At 34.0% G+C, this 22,506-nt stretch overlaps 1 protein-coding gene across 1 annotated transcript; it reads right to left on the reverse strand.

Moving 5' to 3' along the window:
• Positions 1–659: 659 nt before the first annotated feature.
• On the reverse strand, positions 660–21,743 carry LOC117916209 (abscisic-aldehyde oxidase-like). Its single transcript, XM_034832126.1, has 10 exons — positions 21,519–21,743; positions 18,695–20,392; positions 17,470–17,723; positions 17,092–17,301; positions 16,765–16,983; positions 14,983–15,948; positions 13,274–13,369; positions 12,996–13,094; positions 12,422–12,611; positions 660–1,220 (listed from the first exon to the last, which is right to left on the reverse strand). The coding sequence occupies exons 1-10, from the start codon at positions 21,670–21,672 to the stop codon at positions 1,009–1,011; spliced, it is 4,098 nt and encodes a 1,365-aa protein (XP_034688017.1). The 5' UTR covers positions 21,673–21,743; the 3' UTR covers positions 660–1,008.
• Between the last annotated feature and the right edge of the window lie 763 nt (positions 21,744–22,506).

Consider the following 22,506-nt stretch of genomic DNA (forward strand, 5'->3'; position numbering starts at 1 on the left):
CCATATAATAAGCTTATTGTATAATGATCAAAGATACTTATTCCTAAAAGAAAATCTCACTTTGAGATATTTACTTTATAATAATATGAAAATCTCTTACACTGTTAGGAAAATATCAATAACTTACAAATTAATTCATAATGGAATTTGAGACACTTAAAGTGCTGCATATGTTGTAAGTGGAAAACCTTAATGGCTGAGATTGAATCTTGAAAAAGGTTCAAGAAAGCCTTTGAGAAATGTGAATTAAAAACAATTCCAGATTGCTCTCTTCCTCTCTGTTTTGTGGAGATTTTAGTGGGTCTTCTCAGCTGAAACAACAGCCAACAAAAAGACTGGTAGTGAGTACAAGGATGAATTCAAAGCTGACTCCAACGTCGAGGTCGGTGACCATATTCAAGCCATTGATGGCACAAGGATTGGAGATGAAGCTGTGGTGGAAGGAGGCCAAAGTAGCTCACCATTAACACTAGTTTTTCCTTTCTCATCGAATATCTTTTCCATATATAGTCAACTTTCAAGAACCTGGAGGCATGCTACTATAAAATCTCAAAGAAAGTGACCGATCAGTTGTGGGTGAATTATTGAAGTGCATAACAAGCACTCCATGGATACCGTGTAGTTGAGTGTTGAGAGCAAGAGAAATGTACACAATACAGTTTTTAAAACCTCAAAGAAAGTGACTGAGGGCTGGTGAGTAAATTATTGAATGGCATTTGAGTCTCCTACTTTGTTCATCCTGCCAAAATGGAATAAAAAAAAACAGTCCCCATAAAGTTAGGTTCAATATCTTATCGTAAAGACAATAATGGAGAAAGAAAAAGAAAAGACGCCTTATTTTTTGGTGAAGTTCCATCACCAGCCACCCCCCACCTTTCCATTCCTCTTATGATCATCACTACATGTAAGCAGCATTACACCCGTGTACATATTCACAATCTCTACCATCCACTAAAATAAACTAGATCCACATGAATTACCACACAAAAGCCGGAAATGGTTTTAGCATTAAGAGAGCAAGCTTTGTAAGTAGCTCTCCACATTCTCCAGTCCGCACAAATTCTTCACAACAGGCATTGTTGCCGGGACCTCCAACTGGAATGTCGAATCAGACTTGCATAGCCCAGTCCAGGAAAGAAGCTGTTGTCGGGCTTCTCTAATAGCTGCCCTTGTAGCACAGTGAACTGAAACTGCTAGAAGTAATGGTGGCTCACCAGAAGCTGCACAAAACATATTCACCTTGCTGATTATGATTCATCAATCTACAGAAAGCACTGTATCAATTTAATTCACAATGAATTGCATAGTCACTTGTACTAGCCTTTAGCAAATAAAGCAAGTTTTTGCAGGTAGTTACTGTAGCAGTACTATCCACTTACTACTGCAGCTATTTCTCATTCTATTGTAAGGAGTTGCTAACAATTCATGTTAATGCTACTCTAGCAGAAAGAAATAAAAGCTTACTCTTCTATGTTCTCAATATTCAAAGAGAATTAAGCCTTTTCCCACATTTGAGCTTAACTAGCACATCATTTCATTGAGAACAACAAGAGTTACCTCTGATGAATACTGCAAATTACTCCATTTGTTTCAGAAATGCAAGAAAAAGAAAAGGCCAACTCTTCTAGATTCTCAAGATTCAAAGAGAATTGAGCATTTTCCAACAGGTAAGCTTCTTATATTGGATCTCTATTATTCTCTCCAACAGCCTCTCACTTATAACTCCTCACTCACAATCTTACTCCATTCCCATCTCTCCCTACTCATACCCTTTTTCATTCGAGATCTTCCTTTAATATTTCCTTATTTTACAAAGAAATCTATTTTTCATAAAGAAATATGGAAACAAGAATTTTCTTTCATGATATTATCTTCTATAAGGAATAATTATTGGAACCAATATTAGAAATTTAAGACATTTTCCAATTGAACTCCTCAAGCATAAGTTCTCTCCTTTTATTCTAAAATAATAAAAGTTTTTGACCTCTTCATGATTCATATGTTGGATCCACCCATAGGAGATGTACTACCTTTAAGAAAGCCTCTCAACAGTTCTCATCAAATCAATAGACCTCTACAATCCCAAAAGTATCAACTAAATCCTGTTTGATGTTCCCAGAGGAGCTCCCCTCCATGATGATCCGTCCTCCTCCAAACTCCAAACTTTTCTATTTTCTCTTACTTCAGACTATAATCTCTATCACATAGACACCAATTTGGTATCAGAGCTATGGATGGGCACTAGAGGTTCTGAGTGCAGAGGTGATTCCAGATAGTTGCTTATGTCAACACCTGATCTTCGTGCAAATTATAAATGTGGTGCATCACCTTGATCAATCATCTGTAAAGACTCAAGGACGGTTTGTTTGCCAAAATTTGAAGTCTTTACTTCAGCCGAGCAAAGAATCCAACCTCTAAAATTCAACAGTTTCAAATTGCACTAGAGACCTTGTAATCAACTCCAGTTAAATAGAGGAAAAGTGAGCAGATGTTTGTAGTGTGATGACCTATTTACTATTTACAGCTGGACAAGGGAAAGGAAACTCCCAACAATATTAGATGAAGAACAAAACAAATGCACTCATCTAAATCCACAAGGAAACAAATGAATTACCAATTTACACCTATATTAACAAGGTATTGTTCAATAAAACTAAGAACTTAATACTTAATGCCTTAACATGATTTAATCCAAACTTTACTGAATTTGATAACTTAAAAACTTATTAGTGCTGAATTTTGCTGATTTTTGTCAAATATGAAAAAACCAATCAAAAAGCTTTTTGAAACTAATAAATTCAATATATTTATCCTTATGAAGTGATGAGCTTATGAGAGAGAAACAAGGGAAGAAAGATTTGATGGTTCCTTATTCTTAGTGGCTGCACCTTGAACCTAAACCCTGCTCCATCGATGTCTCCTACTCTTCCTCACATCTCCATTTATCCTGTATGGTTTTGTAAAACTCATTTCAGTTTCACAATATTTTTTGCCTTCATCTCCATTTATATTTATAAAGATATTTCGACATCTTTCCTTAGTTCTATAAGGGAACTTATTTTTATAAGAAAATACCAATATAGAAAATATTTTATTGTTTACAAAAGGAATATGTACCAAGAAATAATTTTCAACATCTCTCCATTTCTTAAATCATTTCTGTGAGTTGGGTAATCCATCTTACATTTCTTAATCCTTTCGATGACCAAGTCAATATAGCAACCACCCTCCAACTTCTTCAGTAACAAATGGTTGCAAAGATGGTTCTTTTGAATGTTAAACCCCCAAGGATGGGTAATCCTAAGTTTTGATTATCACAAAACAAGGATTATGGTACTAATAGTTGAAGTTTGTCTAAGAGTATCAGGTAATGAAGATCATATTAATGGTAGTATTATTATTTGAAGAAATTCAAGACAAGGCCTTAAAGTTGAAGACTATGGAAAGCTTGAAGACCTAGCACAGGTTATGTTTTATCTTTTCTTGTAAATTAGTACTTGTATATTTATTGAGGGTGACAAATCTTAACCTAGCAAAGTAGGCCACATGACCCTTAATTCCATGAAAAACCCTTAAAGGATACTTAAAATTCTTTTTGCCTAAACCAAGCCTTAAACTAACAAAAATCTCCTTGCAATTCATGCATTACAGCTCAAAGACATGGTTAAAAGGTTGGAATCAATTTTGGACTTTTGCAGAAACTTTTTGGACTACCAAAGCACAAAATGGATTACAAGCCTAAAAGGTCAACCATAATCAGAAAAAGTAATGATGGATTTGAAAGATTTAGCAGCAAAAGAAAAGATAGATGTGCAAGTTTAGTTACCACCTGCAGAAGGCCAACCATTTAGTCAACCTAATGACCAAAAGCTGGACCATATGGTTGACTTAATGGGTAGGTATAGCTTCTAAAGGTCAGCTACATCTCATTAAATGCCTATTGGCTAGTCAAAGTTGACTAGTCTCCTATAAGATGTGCCTAATGGTCAGGTTGACTAAAACCTATATATAATCAACCTTAGGTGTCTTTATTGACATAATAATAACCTACAAACCCCATTTATTATCATTCTTGGCTTCTTCAATTCTCCAAAATTCATTGAATCCAAATTTGCTCCTCATTAAGTGCACTATTGTACTTGACCATTTTCATTTGTAAATCCACTTTCACAAAGAGTTGCTTGATTCATTTCATCTTGTACTTAAGAAAGCATTTATTTGAAGAGTTGAGAGATATCTTGTACTTATAAAGGTCTATTGGAATCTTGGAATCTAAGTGAATAGAAACACTAAGAGCTTTGGTTGAGGAAGCTTTTAACATAGTGGATATACCACTATGCTTGATGATGAATAATAAGATTTCCGATTACCTTCTGAAATGCCCAAGATCCAGATTGGTTGTTTCACTAGCCCAATTTGTCGCCTCAAGTCATGAATGAAACTACGAATATGAGAACCATTCATTTCTTACAACACAAGAGTCTTGACCTTCGTTTTCACGGAGAAAATAGAATAACTTTAAGAGAAAGGACTTTTTGTTTCTTCAGAAGAAAAATTATTCTTTCTTATGTTTTCCGGGGAAAGAAGAAAACGTATTTCTTCACCTTTGTTTTCAGGAAGAGAGAGGGAAAATGTATTCTTTCTCTCTCTAGTTTTCCACGGAGAGAGTTCTCACAAAGAGAGAGTTTTCTCTTAAGAGAGAGAAAAAAACTTTTTTTTTTTTTAAATAGTGGCAGTTTTTGGATAGTTTTAAAACTCCCAAAAACAACTCCCCTTATTTCTCCCATTAATTGGGTCAGGTCGGGTCGGGTCAACCCACTTGGGCACCCAAACCCAACTCCAACATCTCCCACTTGCACAAGATGGGCTGAACTAGCCCAATCATTCATCCAAGTCCGTTCTATTCCACTTTTGAAGGTCATTCATACAGGCAAATGGGCCGTGTGACTATGCGAGCACACTTGCAATTTGGGAGCTATAAACTTATGCACCTGTTAGGGATACATAGCAGCTCAACCCCAAAAAATTATGAGTGAACAATACTAATCATGTCTCGTTGTACCCCAAACTTATTTAGTTACATTTTAATGCATACACTTAATCCCTCAAAGTTGTATATCATCCAACATTATAAATGCATTCATAATTATACCTGCTACAAAAGCAATATAATCAGTTGACCATGAACACATCTTTATCAATCTTAAAAAAAAGTCTTCCTTATGAGCTCATGCCTTTTAGATCCAAATTAATTGTTTGCCCAATATGTGCCATAAGGATAGATTATTTCATTTCCATCGAAAACATATCAAAGTAGCAACATTAGTTTGTCACCTCAAAACATAGTCAAAAGTACAAAGAGTACAACATGGGCATTATAATTGTAAGAAGCCCTAAGGATCTCACACAGTGCGGATGCAAGGCTTAATCACTCACTTTCCTTATTAGTCACATTCACACACATGTAGTATGAAATACATGCTACGGTGGTTTCTCTTCACTTAGAGAGTGTATGTTAAACTACCACCATATGGACCTCAACTAAGAGCTTCACACTAGCAGCTTGTTTGAGTTTTGCAGCTATGGTTCTCCTTAAACCTTTTATGCTAAAACTCAAGTCCGGTTCAAACAGGCAAATGTAATTGTGAGCGATTACATTCGGTCAAGATGTCATTTACTATAGACCTCATCTTGACACTTAATCAAGGCGACACTCATCATCTCTTGTATACTTTTAACTCATTTATCAACATTAGTATATTGTGTCTCATCCCAACTCATAAACATATTGATTGGGGCAGTTGCTCGTATGAGAGAGTCAACCTCTGCCTGTTGACATACTTATATATGTAAGTACCAATTACATATTCAATTATATAAATAACAAATATTCATATCATTTTATCATGTATAAAGTATCTTATATCCAATCAATAATGATTCATGACATATGATTCATATAGATCATAACCTACGCAATCCCAATGACTTTACATGTACAAAAAAACATGTTTCTTAAAATGGATTTTGTGAATGGATCAACAACCATTTCACATATAGGTAAATATTCAGGATTATTTTCTCTTCGTGCAATAATATCTCTTTTAAAATTATTCTTGGTATCTAGATGTTTAATTCTTCCATGATATTTCGGATCATTTACATAAATGGTCTCAAATTGACTATCACTTTAGACTGTCATTAGCTCAAAAACATTATTGACTATTCCCAAGCTTTACAAAAATCTTTTCAACCATACAACTTCTTATATTACAGCTGAACGAACAATAAATTTAGCTTCCATGGTTGACAAAGCTATACAAGTTTGTTTCTTGCTTTTCCATAATTTGGCACCATTATTAAACAAGAATGTGTATCTAGATGTTGATTTGTGCTCATCTAGATCACCTGCCCAAACGATGTGTAACCCACAAGCACAATTCTTTGCCTTGATAACAAAAGGAATAGTCCACAATGCCTATTAGATAATGAAGAATTCTCTTTACTATTTTCCAATGCATCATTTTAGGATTTTCTTGGTAACGACTCACCATCCCAACAACATAGTAGATAAATATAGTCTTGTACACATCGTAGCATACATTAGACACCCAACAACACTGAAATAGGGAACATTAGTTATTTTTCTCTTTTCTTTTGGAGTCTTTAAACTCATTTCTTTACTTAGGTTTTCACCTCTTGCAAATGGAGTGTCAATGGGATTGCAATCTTGCATATTGAATCATTCAAGGATATTCTTAATATAGTGCTCTTGTAAAAGAGTCACTTGTTTGTGAGAACGATCACTATGGATCTTTACTCCAAGAATGTAAAATGCTTCTCCCATATCTTTCATATCAAAAGTAGATGACAAGCATCTTTAAATGGTTTATAAAAACTCCAAATCATTTCTAGCTATAAGTATATCATCCATGTATAAAGATAATAACATATATTTATCTTTATTTTGCTTAATATAAACATAATGGTCCTCATCAATCATTGTGAAAACATACAAAGTTATTGCACAATGAAATCTTAAGTTCCATGGTCTGGATGATTGTTTAAAGCCATAAATCAATCAATTTAACTTGCACACTTTGTGTTATTGGCCTTGGATAATGAAATCCACTGGTTGTTCCATATAGATTTCTTCATTCAACTCTCCATTAAGGAAAGTTGTTTTTACATCCATTTAGTGTAGCTCTAAATCTATATGAGCTACTATAGCTAGAATGAGGCGAATTGAGACAAACCTAACTACTTGATAGATGGTTTCCTCATTGTCTATACCCTCTTGTTGGGTATACCCTTTAGCCATTAATCGAGCTTTAAAATTTTCAATGGACCCATCTGTCTTTCGTTTTATTTTAAGAACCCATTTGTCCCCAAGAGATTTTCAATTTGAAGGCAGATCAACCAAGTCCTAGACTTGATTCTTTCGTATCGACTCCAATTTCTCTTCCATTGCTTTTCTCCATTCATCCTTAGTTAGACAAGTAAGAGTCTCTTGAACCCACTTAGGCTTAGCATCATCATATTGAGTGATAATATGAACTTCCCCTTCAATTTCAAATCGTCGTCGAGGAATAATTTATCGAGAACTTTTTCTTAACATCGACTCTTTTACTGTACTTACTACAAGTACTAGTTCACTCTCACTTGATTCAAGCATCAATTGCTATTCGGGTATGGATCTTATGTCAGGATTCATAATTTCATAAAGATGCAAATCCCTATCAATTTCACCCATACGTGGGAAATTGCCCTCTAAGAACGTGACATCTCGTGATTCTAATTCAGTTACTATTCCATCTTCATGCTCACCTATGAACACATACCCTTTGGAGTGTTCATTGTATCTTATAAAGATACATTTCCTTCCTCTATGACCTAATTTTTCATATTTATGAGAAGGATTGTGAACATAAGCCACTGACCTCCAAAGTCGCAAATTGCTAGGATTAGGCTTTCGGTTATTCCATAACTCATATGAAGTAGATGAAACAAACTTTGAGGGTACTTGATTAAGTACATGAGAAGTAGTCAACAATGCGTCTCCCCAATATGAAATAGGAGGATTGGATTGAACCACCATTTATCTAACCATGTGTAACAATATTCTATTCCTCCTTTTAGCAAAAACATTTTGTCATGGAGTCCTTGGAATAGTCTATTGTGCACCAATACCCTTTTCATCACATAAATCTTTAAATTGTTCTGATAGATATTCTCTACCCCAGTCTGTTCTTTATGTTTTAATCCTTTTGTCTAACTGATTCTCAATTAAATTAATGTAGCGTCTGAAAGAATCTAATGTTTTTTACTTATGAGAAATCAGTTAAACATGACCGTAACGAGTAAAGTCATCAATAAAAGTGATGAAGTACAAGGCCTCATACCTTGCTTTAACACACATAGGATCACAAATGCAAAAAACGGATCAATTGCAGTGATGTTTTAGTTCTAGTTCCTTTTCTGAATGGTTTTCTTATAGTTTTATTAGCTAGACAATATTCACAAGTTGGCATATCTCTTTTAGTGAATTGACCAAGAAGATTTTCTCTAGCTAGTCTATTCATTCTTCCTTGTCCAACATGTCCAAGTCTAGCATGTCATATGATCACATGATAACATGCATTTCTAGAAGTAGTCATCAACGGATAACAACTATCATTAGTATTAGACAACACAGTTATCAATGTCAAGAACTATAAAACCATTCAAAATAAATCCAGAAACAAAGTATGTTGTTCCCAAATACAACTCCATTACTGAATCATGAAAATTTAAATTGAAACTTAAACCAAAAAAGACTAAGACAGAGACCAAATTTCGCCGAATATTCGGAATATAAATAACATCATGTAGGAATAGGGTACATTCTCTACACAACTCCAATTTATACGTTCCAATACCCTTGACCTCAACTTTAAAGTTGTTTCCTACATAGATTCATTTTGTACCGAAACTAATTCGTCGAAACTTTACATTTGCTCCTTGGTCTCTAGCTATATGGTTAGTGGGGACTAAGTCTAGTTTGACTCGGTGCACTCATGAGTAAAGTGACCTTAGTTGCCACAATTATATCATTTGAACTTGCTCTTATCCTTCTTAGCATGCTTAAACTTCTTGCGTGTCTCAATTTTTTCTTTCTTTGAAGCATCATCAAATCTCTTATTCTTCCTAAAGAATTTTCTATTACACTTAAAGCCAGAAGTTTTTGCGAGAACTGGATTTAGCTACATGAGCTTGTTCATTGGGCTTAGCAACCATAAGTCACTTGACTTCCAATTCAAGATGGCAAACTATATCATCAAAGGTCTTGACACTCTTATCATGTGTCATATTCACCACCATGTGTTCACAGCTCTTTGGTAGAGATTTGATGACTGCCTCAACTTGTTGCTTATCAGTGAAGACATGTCCGGATGTCTTAAGCTCTCTTATAATTCTTATCATCTCCCTAAGATTTTGTTTCATTGTATGGCTCAGTCACATCTTGTAATTTTCAAATTTCAATACAAGTTCTCTCAACTTAGTAGCTGAAAGTTCACCATACTTTTCCTTTAGAGCTTGCCACATTTTATGAGTAGTTTAGTAAACCTCATACTCAATCATGAGATCATCTTACATACAATTTAACAATATAATGCAAGTTAAAGAACTCTTTTTCTTCTAGCCCATATAAGCCTTCTAATCTCTTCTATGTTAAGCAAAGTTTCCTTGTTTAGTTTCTTACATGACATGATTCAATGTATCAAGAGTCTCTCTCTCTTCAAGGAAATACTGAACTTTGCAATACCAAATCTTGTAATTATCGCCATTCAATTTCTCACCTTTGTTTAATTATACTATGATGTTCCTTGTTGTAGTCGATATATTCAACTACTTAGAGATATTGCACAATCTTATTAATCGGTACTTTTATGGATATTGATACTTTTACCTGCTCTAATCATCTTCTAACGTGTAATAACCTTAAATTGCAATAGAAACGAAAGTTCACTATGTTCCCAATCAGCTCCTATATACAATTTTAATTATTACAAATTAGAAATAATCTATGCAAATATTACTAATTTTAGGTAAGAAATTACTTAAATTTCTTTTTAGCCTAAAACCTCCCACTCTATAAAAAAAAATATATTATACAACTAGCATGTATTAATAACATATACAAAAGAATTGAAGACATGCACGTACATAAAAAACATACTCATTTATCAAACGATAAATATTCATGTCATATCTTGCATATAAGATACATTACATGTATAAAGCATAAAAAAGTAACATGTAGAAAAATAACTAATCTTCTCTCTTAAAGCTAAAAGGAACAACAATATTAGGATTATACACAATGTCTTCCATAACTCTAGATGTTGTTTTCAATAACCATAGTCTTTTATGAAAACAAAAAAAACATCTAGCCTAGTTGGTAGAGTACAGGACTCTTATACCTATGGTCAAGGGATCAAGCCTTTTTAAGGGCAATCCCTTCTCCCTTTTTATTTTTTCACTGATTAAGAATACTCATATTTAAAACCCTCCTTTTTTTTTTTTAGTCTAATTATATTGTTTTTATCTCTCAAAAAATTTGAAATAGGAATGAGGGCATCAAAGCTCGAACTTGGGTCTCAAGTGAGCATGAGAAAGGTTCTAACCAACAACACCAATTCAACTTTGATGTTAAGAAGTAGATTAAAACATATTTAACTTTTTGTATTATTATTACTTTTTCAAATAAAAAAAAAATCCCAGAAAAAATATTCCACTTTATTTGTCTTAGAGAATAATTAGGTCCCAATTTTTCTTGATAAGAACCCATACTTTCATTTTACTTGCATGATTTTTGTCATTTTAAGTCAACAATCTTGTCTCATTATAAATCAAAGTCTTTTCATTGAATGTGATCTTATCAACATTGGTAAAAGGCGATTGATAAGGAATCAGAAGTCTTAAGATCTTATCAACCTGCACCTGTGAAAACTGCAATTGGTTGTAAATCGGTGTATAAGGTGAAAACCTAATAAGATGAATCCATTGTAAGGTACAAGACAACATAAGTTGCCAAATATTTTATACAAGAATAGAGAATTGCTTATGATGAAACTTTTACTCCAAGTGCAAGCATGACATCAATTCATACTCTTATTATTATTGCTTTCATAAAATAATGTCATTTGTCTCAGATGGATGTTAAAAATGTTGTGCTTTGAGATGAAAGATCTGGCACTATTGCATTACTTTTTAGCACTGAAGTAGACAAATCATCAAGAGGGTATATTCTGTTGCAAATTAAATATGCATCAGGTCTTATTTCTAGTGCTGCATTGACAGACAACATGACTGTTTATACTCCTCATGAGTTAAACTCTAAGCTAAACACCATTGATGGGGATCTTGCAAATGTTACTCAATATCAACAACTTGTCAGGAATCTTATATATCTCATTATCACTAACCTAGACATCAACCATGTTGTTCATGTTTCCAATCAAATTACGGCTGCACCTCAGTCCATCCACTACAGTGCAGCTCTTTGAATCCTTAGATGTATAGATGGCACCTTGTAACAAGGATTATTTTTTCATCTACTGATTCTTGGTGTGATTTCATTTTGATCCTCAGACAAAGATATTGATTATTTTTCTCCCTAGCTTGTATATCTTGTTTCTATAATTGTTTATTATCCGCTTGTACGGTTTGGCTATTTCCTTATTTTCACTTCTCTAGAAGGTTCCATGTATCATTATAAAGATAGGATTTACATATGACTTTAATTAGGTGAGAGATTACCGTGTTTTTTTTCTTCAGAAAGTTTCAAAGCTGATAAGTTGGGTAATAAGGATACAAAACTATGTTGGATTTTAAAATAAAAAAGATTTGTTTTATGATACCACTTTAAGACAATTTTGATGTCAAATTATTTGCCAAACATAATTAATATGTTTTATAACTTATATTAAATTATTAAGTGATATTAAGTCATTAAGTCAGTTTACCTAACATCCCCTAATTCAAAATTCAAAAAGTAAATAAATAAATAAATGACTAAAATTACTCATCTTGCCACAAAGTTCTCTATTTAGACAAAATTTTCCTCATTACGATGCTAGGAATTCAACCATGAAAATTACTAGTTTGCTCAAGATCTTGACTTTTAGTAATATGGTGAAATTTGGAGAGCCAAGCTAGATTATGCAATGTCTTTCATAATGTTTTATAATTTACACAAGGAATGGTATATTTGTTTCAGTTAAACGAAATCAGAAAATTATTTATCCAATTTTTATCTCCAAGTAGTACGCTGATTAATAGATTTAGAAGAAAGTCATTTGATACAAGAGAAATATACTGTGTTTGAGGAAAATTGAAAACCCGCATGCATTTCCAAGGAAGCTTTGGAGGAAAATACCTTTAGAAGAAAGAACACGTTTTCTATGATGTCCGCTGTTCAGTATCTCAACATTGAACTGCTTGGGTATGGTGTCAATTGTTGGGATCTTGTATGTCCATGTTCCTTCAGTGACTACCAGTCCCTCTGAATTAGTTGTGTATTCCTCGAGCATAAAAAACCCAATCCCTTGGACAAAAGCTCCTTCTATCTGTAAAGCAACTCAGAAAGAATATTAGAGCCATATGAATCACATAAGACAATAACCAATTAAATGAACACGAGTTTTAAGAATAGGAAAACATTGAACAGTTATTAACATCCTACAATCTTCTCAAACAAAAATGTTTCCAGGTAAGAACCATAGAGAGTACTGGGCCTTGAACACCTACTGAGATAAATTCTATTTTCATTGCATTTAGATGTGGATATGGAGACCAAAATCAGAGAAGATATAAGTGCCAAAGCTAAGGGATAAAAAAGCAGAGAAGATAATGAAATATTAAAAATTGAATTTGAGTTGTAATTAACCAAAACTTAGGAATATAAAAGCAGAGAAGGAAATATAATACTTTAACATTGTAATTGGGCTAACCTGTCCTAAATCCACAGCAGGGTTGAGGCTCTGCCCACAGTCATATATAATATCAGATTGCAAAATTGTGGTTTCTCCAGTGAGAAGATTTACCTCCACCTGTGACACTCAAAGTTTCATTATTAGCACACACATAACCATATATCGGCCTTGATAGTAAAATTTGATGCATGGTTAAGCCTGCAAGCTTAGTCTTCTCCAAGTTAACATGAAGAGCACTAATTTAACTCCAACAAAAGCAATAATTAAAGTGGTTTAGGCAATCTCGAAAAACTTGCCTCACTTACAGCAGCACCATAGTTTAGGTATTTCATGGAAGAAAAGTCAGGGACATAGTAAGAACTTGCTGATAAGTTCACAGCTTGACTTTGTGCCTGCATTTTGATGAAGTGAAACAGTCAAATGGAAAAGATCTTCAACATCTAATTTTTAGAAAGTTTGAAGAAATTACAATGAAAAGAAAATATATATATCTCATAGATGGAAAAGACGGTGAAGATGCCAAAGATCTTTAACAATTAATTTAGATTTCAACATATGAAGTTCTGTTACACATTGTTTTCCCATAAATCTGTTTAAGAACTATTTTAGTGAGAAAAATATCAAAAAGAATACTGTGCCATCAGCCCTATGCCTCAGATTACCTCTCAGAAATTATATAATCATGTTGTCAACAACCCTAATTTAGTTTAATCAAACAGTGAATGCAAAATGATCAATGTTCTAGGTACAATCATTGTAACTAAATGCTTTTTTTCCTCGTTTGACTTTGATTGTTTCTGAATCCCAATATATTGCTCCTTCAATACCCAAGAAAGGCAAACCAACATGAAGCATATACAATAAGAATTAATTCTTGCAAAATAAATATGACATAAATCAGAGGTATACATCCACAAAAAAGCTTATCTACACTGCAAGATTCCCCTGATATTATGCTTTCAGTCAAAGCAAAGACACTTTTAATTCCAGTTGTAGGATTGCAAACAATCTAATATCCAACACATAATCAAAGGCGTTAAGAAAAAAATATAGCATTCTTATCAAAAGTTCAATCCAAGTAATAATGTAAGTAGTAGAGACAAACTTACGTTTTCTTTTCTCTGTCTTTAGACCAAGCACTAATGTCTATCGCCACAGTAAGTGTTTTTTTATTTCTTCTTTTTAAGTTGAGTTATAAAGCAAGCGGCTTTAAGATTTGAGATAAAAGTAAAATAATTGTAGTTTTTTCCATTAAGACAAAATAGTCTTAGAAAAAGAGATAAGTTAAAAAAACAAACAATTTAGAAAATGACTTAAGTCTTAAAGCAAGTTGCTTCAAGACTTCACTACAAAAAAAGAAAAAAAGGAAAACAACAACTTAATACCTAACACTACTTAGTACTAATTAAACTTACGTTAAATTATAGTTTATTTAGATAAACAAAAGCCACAGAACATCTAATTTCAATTCTCTGGGATCATTGCTTATCTCTTACCCATTTCAGATAGTCTAAGATGTGAAATAGTTTATGATGAACTAAATCCAAGGCCATTCATTACGTTGCAATACTTTTCACCCAACTTTCTATCTTTCCCCACAGGCATACAGCAGCTATCTACATATGCACTTACAACATGTACATATACATTTATATAATCCATAAATCACATGCATACTCATCCATGACTAGATTTTGTGAGCTGTTATGCCATCTCTTGGCTATCTTGCCAAAAATCTAAGTACTTATATATGCCCATAGATGGACCACATTCTAAAGAAGACGATTTTTTCAATCATTTTCAAAGTTTACACTCTCCACAATTGAAAAGCATGATGAAAAGAACCTTTTTTCACTCTATTTAAAAGAATCCACCAACTCAACAAAGACCAGAAGATAATCTCTCCATTGATACGAAGCACCATGCTTCTGCACCATAACATAATAAAGGGAGGATGACCTTATCAAGTTATCCAGCCCTGAAAAGCAGAAGTGTACATAACTACCTGAAGAATCAGTGCGCCCCATTCAACAGAACCCATTTGCTCCTGCAATCTTTCCTTGATAGGAGTTAGTCTTTCAACCAAAATATTGCAGCAGAGTCTAATAGCTTCACAGCTGGACTCTGATGTAGTGCTTCCAGCAGTAAAACCCCCCTGTATTAAGCTTAATGTATCTGATTGTATGACCCTTACTTTCTCCAAGAAGTCTCCCATTCCATCACACTGAATTGAGCTGAGAGCAAATGCAGCCATCTGTTTCACTTTGGTCCACAGCCCCTGGCCTAGCTCAATCCCTCCAACTTCAACAGCAACAGATCCATCACTAAGAATGCTTACTTTCCCTGGAGTTGGCCTCAATGAAACTTCATGCACAATCGGTACTTGAGAAATACCTCTTTTCTGCCATTTATTACACATATTAAACTGCTTTATCATTTCAGTTCTTTGTTTAAGTCTTGAAGAACTAGCCAACTTATCCCAGATTGAAGGTAAAGTGTAATCAACAGGTTCACCTGCACTGCCCTCATAGAAAAATTTGAGGCTGTTGAAAGTATGGAGGTTTTTGCTTCTCACAGAGTCCACATCCATGGAAAGAGTAGATGCTACATGTTCAATTACAGCTTCACAAATAAATGTAGCTTGTACCTCCCCAGGAGCACGCATTGCTGATTTAGTCGAATGGTTTGTTTTGCAAACTTTTATATCAAAAGATAAAGCACCCCAATCATACTTTTTAAGGGCACCCAGAAGGTTGTGAGGCATAATTGGGCTTATATCTGCAGCTATTCCCGCATTGATTAATATATCAAGGTGTAAGGCAGTTATCTTGCCATCAGATTTGAATCCTACACTGTAGGTTATTTTCATTGGATGTCTTCCTCCTGCTATTATCATATCAGTTTTGCGATTCATATATATCCGGACAGGGCGGCGTAATTTGTATGCTGCAAGTGCACATGCTGTAGCAACCTAAGACATCATAGAGTGAGTGTTTTCACTTAGAAGCCATTGTTGAGGGAAAGAAACAGGACAAAAAGCACACCATTAAAGGAAACAGAATCAGATCAAGGAAGAACAATGTGTGTGTGTATGAGAGAGAAAGAGAGTACAAATTTTGAGAACAATATGTTTTTGGGGATGATATAAACAACACGGGATCAAGATACTATAACAAATTAGTACTTCATGACAAATAAGGTGTTGTTTGGATAAACTTCTTGTTTTATGTTCTTAAAAACAGAAAATAATGGTAAATCCTATAAAAGATGCAAGAACTCTTTGAGACTTACCTTAAAATGATAATAGCTTTTAAAACCTGATTAAAAAAAAAAGGGTTTTAAAAAAATTATGCTATATCAAATTTTAAAGATTTGTTGAAAGTAAATTTTAAGAACATAAGGTAAGTTCATACTTTTTTTATTTCTAATTTTAAAAACAAAAAAGAGGAAGTGTATCCAAAGCACTGAGTGAGTGAATAGTTTTTTTCATTTCATTGACAGCTAACATTCTAGGGTTTGCTTGATTATGAAGGATTCTATAAAGAGTATTCCCCATGTTTAAAAACTAAATGTTTTCTAAGACACTGAAAAATGTAAACTAATAAAAGACAGAATTTCACAAGACATGTGCAGAGGATAAGGCTTTCTTTGTGTCAGGTACAAGGGACAATCTGTAATAACTTCAAGTACAGCTCAACCTTCATCGCGCTTCTTTCTCTCTTTTTCTAATAACTATTTCATTCATATGGATGGAAACACACAAGGTAACGGATATTTATATACTCACAGGCATTGCTCTTATGGACTTTCCACCAAAACCGCCTCCAACCCTTCTTGTGATCACACGAACATTATGTTCAGGAATACCAAGACATCTCGAAATAGTACTATGTGCATATTCAGGGCATTGTATTGAACTGTAAACCACAATGCAGTTGTCTTCATCTGGAATTGCAAGGGCAGTTTGTGTCTCCATATAGAAATAGTACTGCGACCCAAGTTTGATCTGGACATGAGGACAATTCAGCAATTATTCATCACAAAACCAAAAAATAAAAGAAAAACACTAATAGAAATAGGAACAAAATTTGTATAACAAGTAAATGACAAATACCTCAGCAGAGAGAATCTTGTGATCAGCTTCAGCCATTCCTCTCGAGAAATCACCAACCTTTTTTGGGTTAAAGATAGAAGGAACCTCAAAAAAGCTAGATCTCCTAACAGCCTCTTCTACAGATAAAATGGGCGGTTCCAAATTTCCCACATCATAATCAACCACTGCAAGGTTTGCAGCCATATCTGCATGTTTCTGTGTGTCTGCAACCTATACACATATGCGGCATATATCAGTGGCTGAACTGGACATCTCAGTTTATTAAGTAATCAAATGTGTTTGTATGCTATGCCCATTAAAATTACATTTATAATCAACCAAACAGAAAGAAGATATATATATGTTTAGTGGACAAGACAGATAGAATCATGTAATTACCACAAAAGCAATATACTGTCCGGCACATCGAGTAAAATCATCAGCAAATAAAGGTTCAGTACCAAATATAGTTTTAGAGCCTATGTTCCCCCCTGGGATATCTTTGAAAGAAATAAGTGAACTGACTCCATCTGGCAGTGGTTTAGGCTTAAATTTGATACCCTTTATTCGAGCGTAAGGCTTCGTACTATAAATGAAAGCCCCATGAAGGCAATTCATTGGAGAAGGAATGTCATCCACATAAACAGCCTCACCTGCATGATTGGTTAACTCATGTAAGTTGTCTAGAAAAAATAAAATAAAATAAAGTAAAACCTAGTAGTTTTATCATCAGGAGACTGCAGCAATGGATAAATATACCTATCCAAAAGGAAATGTGGGGAAGAAAAATAAATGCTTTGTTCGGATCTTGAAAAATTCGGGAAAAAGAATGAAGGAAAGAAAATAGAAGGTGAAATGAAAGGGAAAGAAAAAATTAAGGAAAATAAAGAATGGATTTAATTAAATAAAGTTTTTGCATATGTTTATCCGACCTTTTTTGTTTCCTCCAATATATGGGATGAAGAATTTGAAAATATATAAATTCTTGATATTTTTCATTATAGTTGATTTTTGTTCATGCTTTCCATGGTAAACCAAACAAGAAAATCTAGATACTTCCTATTGCTTTCCCTAGAACAATAATCCAAATGGTGCCAAAAGCTATTTGTGACCAATAGTAATCATTTTTATGGATTATACAATAAAACAAGGCCTTATCCAGCCACCAATGTCCTGCCAGAATGGTAATTGGGGAACAATACAGGGTATAAGTGACATGAGTTGAATCCAGCATGGCTGTATCAGGACAAAAGACACAAACAGAAAGCCAAAGAAAGGTCATTCACGAGGCAGGGAAGAAGTATCAATTTCATGAATATGAAGTTCTGATTACAATAAATTCCCTTGAAAGAAGAAACATCAGACACCATACTGTAACCAATACAAACTTGATCATAAAAAGAAAAACAAATTCAAGATGTAGCCAAACATTTACAACTTGAAAATTAAATTGCTATTTACTTCTTCTAGGCCTTCAATAAAATCAATTATCTTTAACTGGCTTCATGTCTCCTACCATATCCATGGAATCAACGGCACAAAGCTAGTTGTAAAAATAAAATAAAAATTAAATAGAAAATTAACTCAGGAAATGTCATAATATAAAACCAAGTATATGACAAACCAGAAGCTTGGAGTGCAGCTCCAGATTTTGCAATTGGCTCACCAACTGGATGATACTGTCTATTCAATTCCACTACCTGCTTTGCAGGAGATAGCAAGGTTGGGATTTTACCATGATCTAACTGGTTGCTAATTCTTTTTGGTTCAGAAGCTTTGACCAGTAAAGTACTATATCCATCCACAGAACCATCATGAGATTCAGGATTAGCCTCAACCAAATGGCTAAAGAACTCAAAAAGAAAACTGACAGCCAAGCTTGCCCTGTAAGCTGGACTTGAAGTGCCATCATCAGGTACCACAATGCCTCTAACTAATTTAATAGCTTCATATAGAACACCAACACTTAGCATTTTTCCAGTTAAAAATTCTTCAACTTTTGCAGCTCTTATTGGATGTTTAGTCCCATAAGCACCAAAAGCAAACTGGCAGCTACTTATAATAATCCCATTAGAAGTTTTACAATGAAAAACTTCAGCCATTAAAGCAGCATTTAAATAGGGCAACGCATTTCCTAGGGGTCGTGGTGCAGCTCGATACGTTTCAAACAGTAACTTCATCTTGGCCCCGGAAGAAATGCCTGTAATCTGATCCCAAGACGGGATTTTGACACTTAAGAGTATACTTTTGGAATCTAACTCTGGCCTTCTGAAGAACTCCTCCAATGTAAGCTCTTCACTTTTGAGACCATTCATTATATTTACTGTTGAACCTACTGCAAGAAGTACTGTAGCAATGTCAGATGGAAAATGGTTCCTTTGTGCCATCACCAGATTTCCACCTAAACTAGCTGAGTTCCGGATGAACCCTGAAGCAATTTTTTCCATATGGTCAGCAATTTTTTTATAGACCATGTCTCCTTCTGAGTAAAGTCCACCTTTGCTGTATTCCCTTAGAGCTTCAATAGCTTTAGAAATTGTTACAGTCGCTCCAATTTTTATCCCATTATTATCCCTTCTAATCATTGAGAGTTCAGGGATATATCTTAGATCAATATATTTGTCATAGCTTTCTACTTCCTTATAATAACCCATACCGGTGTTACCAACAACTACTTTAACCCGAGTCCCATTTCCATCCTCAACAGAACCCAATAAGCTTTGAAGTTCCTCAAGGCTAACAGGATTATTCCAGGAGTATCTTCTAGAGTCTAAAAGCAAAGAAGACCTAGTTTCATTTTTCAAGAACTCGGGAAATGTACAAATCTTATCATTATGGTTATACAAGGGTAAGCTGCTTATTTTCACTTCATTACTATCTCCCTTTCTCCAAAAAGAATTAAACCCCAAATCCTCCATATCAACATCTGCTGCAAAACTTTTGCAGGCATCAGCAATGGGTCGATACCCAGTACAGCGACAGAGATTTCCTGCAATAGCCCTTTCAGCTTCAGAAACTTTAAGCTTGGAGAATCCCAGAGGGGGCTCTGGCCGCTGGGTTTTCTGAGCATTGACAAGAGCCGAGAAGAATGACATGCACATTCCAGGAGTACAAAAGCCACACTGAGAAGCATGGAATCCAGAGAACCTTTCATGAATTGGGTGGAACCCATTTTTTATGTTCCCAAGGCCTTCAGTTGTAGTAATTGAACATCCATTTATACTGCAAAGCAGTGTAAGACATGAACTCACTGCAAAATCATCCACCTGGTCAAGCAAGGGGTCATACTTGGACAGAAGAACAACACAAGCACCACAGCCACCTGAAATTAGCAAAAATATCAAGGAATCAGCTACCTGATTCTTTGAGGGTTTGATAGGCTATACAAAATTTTCAATGGGTAAAAAATTTTTTGGAAACAATTGAATAATGAGACAATTCAAATATGTAATACTTGAACCGCATAATCATCAGAATAACCAGTAGTGAGCAAAAGAAAATGGAAGTTTGAATCTTATGTTTTATGTTGTATATCCTCCCAAAAAACAAAGTGAAAGCTCACACAACTTAATCAAAGGGTTAAATTATGCTCAATTTAGTGGACATTATTTTTTTCTGGTGTCCTAAATAGGGAAAAGACAGCTTAATAAATTTTTATGTTTTTCACCATTCCAACATTTTCTCAGCAACCAAGAAATATATATATATATTAAATCAAAAAAACGCACAGCACTACTAGAGCAAATGAACCCCATTATCCCCAGCATCCTAAATATATCAGGGAATCAAAAAAATCAAATACAAGAAGAGAATACGCAAAATAAATCATATCCATTACTAATCAAAAATAAATAAATAAATAAACCACATCCATTACAATTAAAATCAAGCCACAAAGAGAAGAGGATCAAGAAAATTAGACATGCAGAAGAAGAAGATCCATCTATCATAGTAACCTAGATTGGGAATCCAAGAACTAAAGGGAAAGAGAGAGTGATGTAACTGTAGCACATATTAAAAACGAGTAATAAAGAAAAAAGAAACCCATATTGGGCATCCAAGTAGTATAGAGAAACACAGAGATACATATTATTGTGACGCATATATGTACAGCAGGGACGGCGTAATTGAAATCAAGCAATGAACAGAGATGGGGAAATTTAACATGCAGAAGAAGAGACCTATCTGACACAAAATGAAACCCAGATTGGGAACCCAACAGGTAGAAAAAAAGAAACATAAGTCATAGGATTGCAGGCGTATGTGTACAAATATATACAAAACCAGGACAACAAAATTAAAAGCAAGCAATAAATACAAGAAGATAAAGGAAATTCAACACACGGAGAAGAAAACCCGTACATCCGTCAAAGAAAAAGAAAACCCAGAATGGGAATCCAACAAGCAGAGAGAACAGATAAGCATATGACCATAGCAAGAATTCAAACCTTCACCACAGCTGAGCTTGGCACCTTTGAAAGGAGTGTGAGAACGCAAGAATTCAAGCAAAGTAGTGGAAGGGTGGATGGTGGAGACCTCAAACCTCTCCCCATTAACAGAAAAAACCAGACTGCCGTTGACAGTTGGTTCAGACTGCTCCATTTCTCCACTGCAACTCAACCCAGTGCTTCGTTCATATCACCATTCAATTGACACCCAGATAGGATATAAATATTATTCTATTGGTGTATTTGGTGAAAGCTCCATTATTTCTCACTTCTACTCCACTCAGGATATAAATATTATTCTATTTGTTTATTCCGTGAAAGCTCCATCATTTCCCACTTTACAGTGCCTTTTGTTGTATTTGGTTTTTATGTTTGCATTTTTAATAGAAAAAGCCAAAAGTCAAATATTCACTTCAAAAAAAAATATTGATTACCAATTATTTCAATTTAGTCATATTGGTTGATTGATAAATTACTTTTAACTGAATAAAAAAGTCAAATATTTTTATTTTTTCTATTCAACTAAAACCAAACATTATCATGAAAGTTTTTTTATGAATTGTTTCTCAAAAAATAAAAAAGTTTTTATTATAGAAAGTATTAGTGATTTTTCAACATTGTAAATAATTTTTAAAAATTTTAAGTGATTTTTAAATTTTTTTAAAAAGTATTTTCTAAATTTTATCTAATAATTAACTTTTTTTTTTTCAAAAACACTTATTTTTTGCTAAAAGTGTTTCTTTATCAACATGACCAGACAAACTCTTACTCAAAATAAAAATTTTGATTTTTAAGGAATATATTATAATTTTATGGATATAATTGGATATATCGGTCTACAATATCCATGTTCATCTTTCACCTACTAGAAATAATCTAGGAACATTTAGATCTCAGTTAAAATGCTCTAAACCTCTAAGTCTAAATTTTTATGTGCATATTGTCATAAGATGCTTCAGATGACCCTCCCCATAGGAGTTATATAGAG

The sequence above is a fragment of the Vitis riparia genome, chromosome 6, assembly GCF_004353265.1.
Source record: "Vitis riparia cultivar Riparia Gloire de Montpellier isolate 1030 chromosome 6, EGFV_Vit.rip_1.0, whole genome shotgun sequence".
In the NCBI taxonomy this organism is placed as follows: domain Eukaryota; kingdom Viridiplantae; phylum Streptophyta; class Magnoliopsida; order Vitales; family Vitaceae; genus Vitis; species Vitis riparia.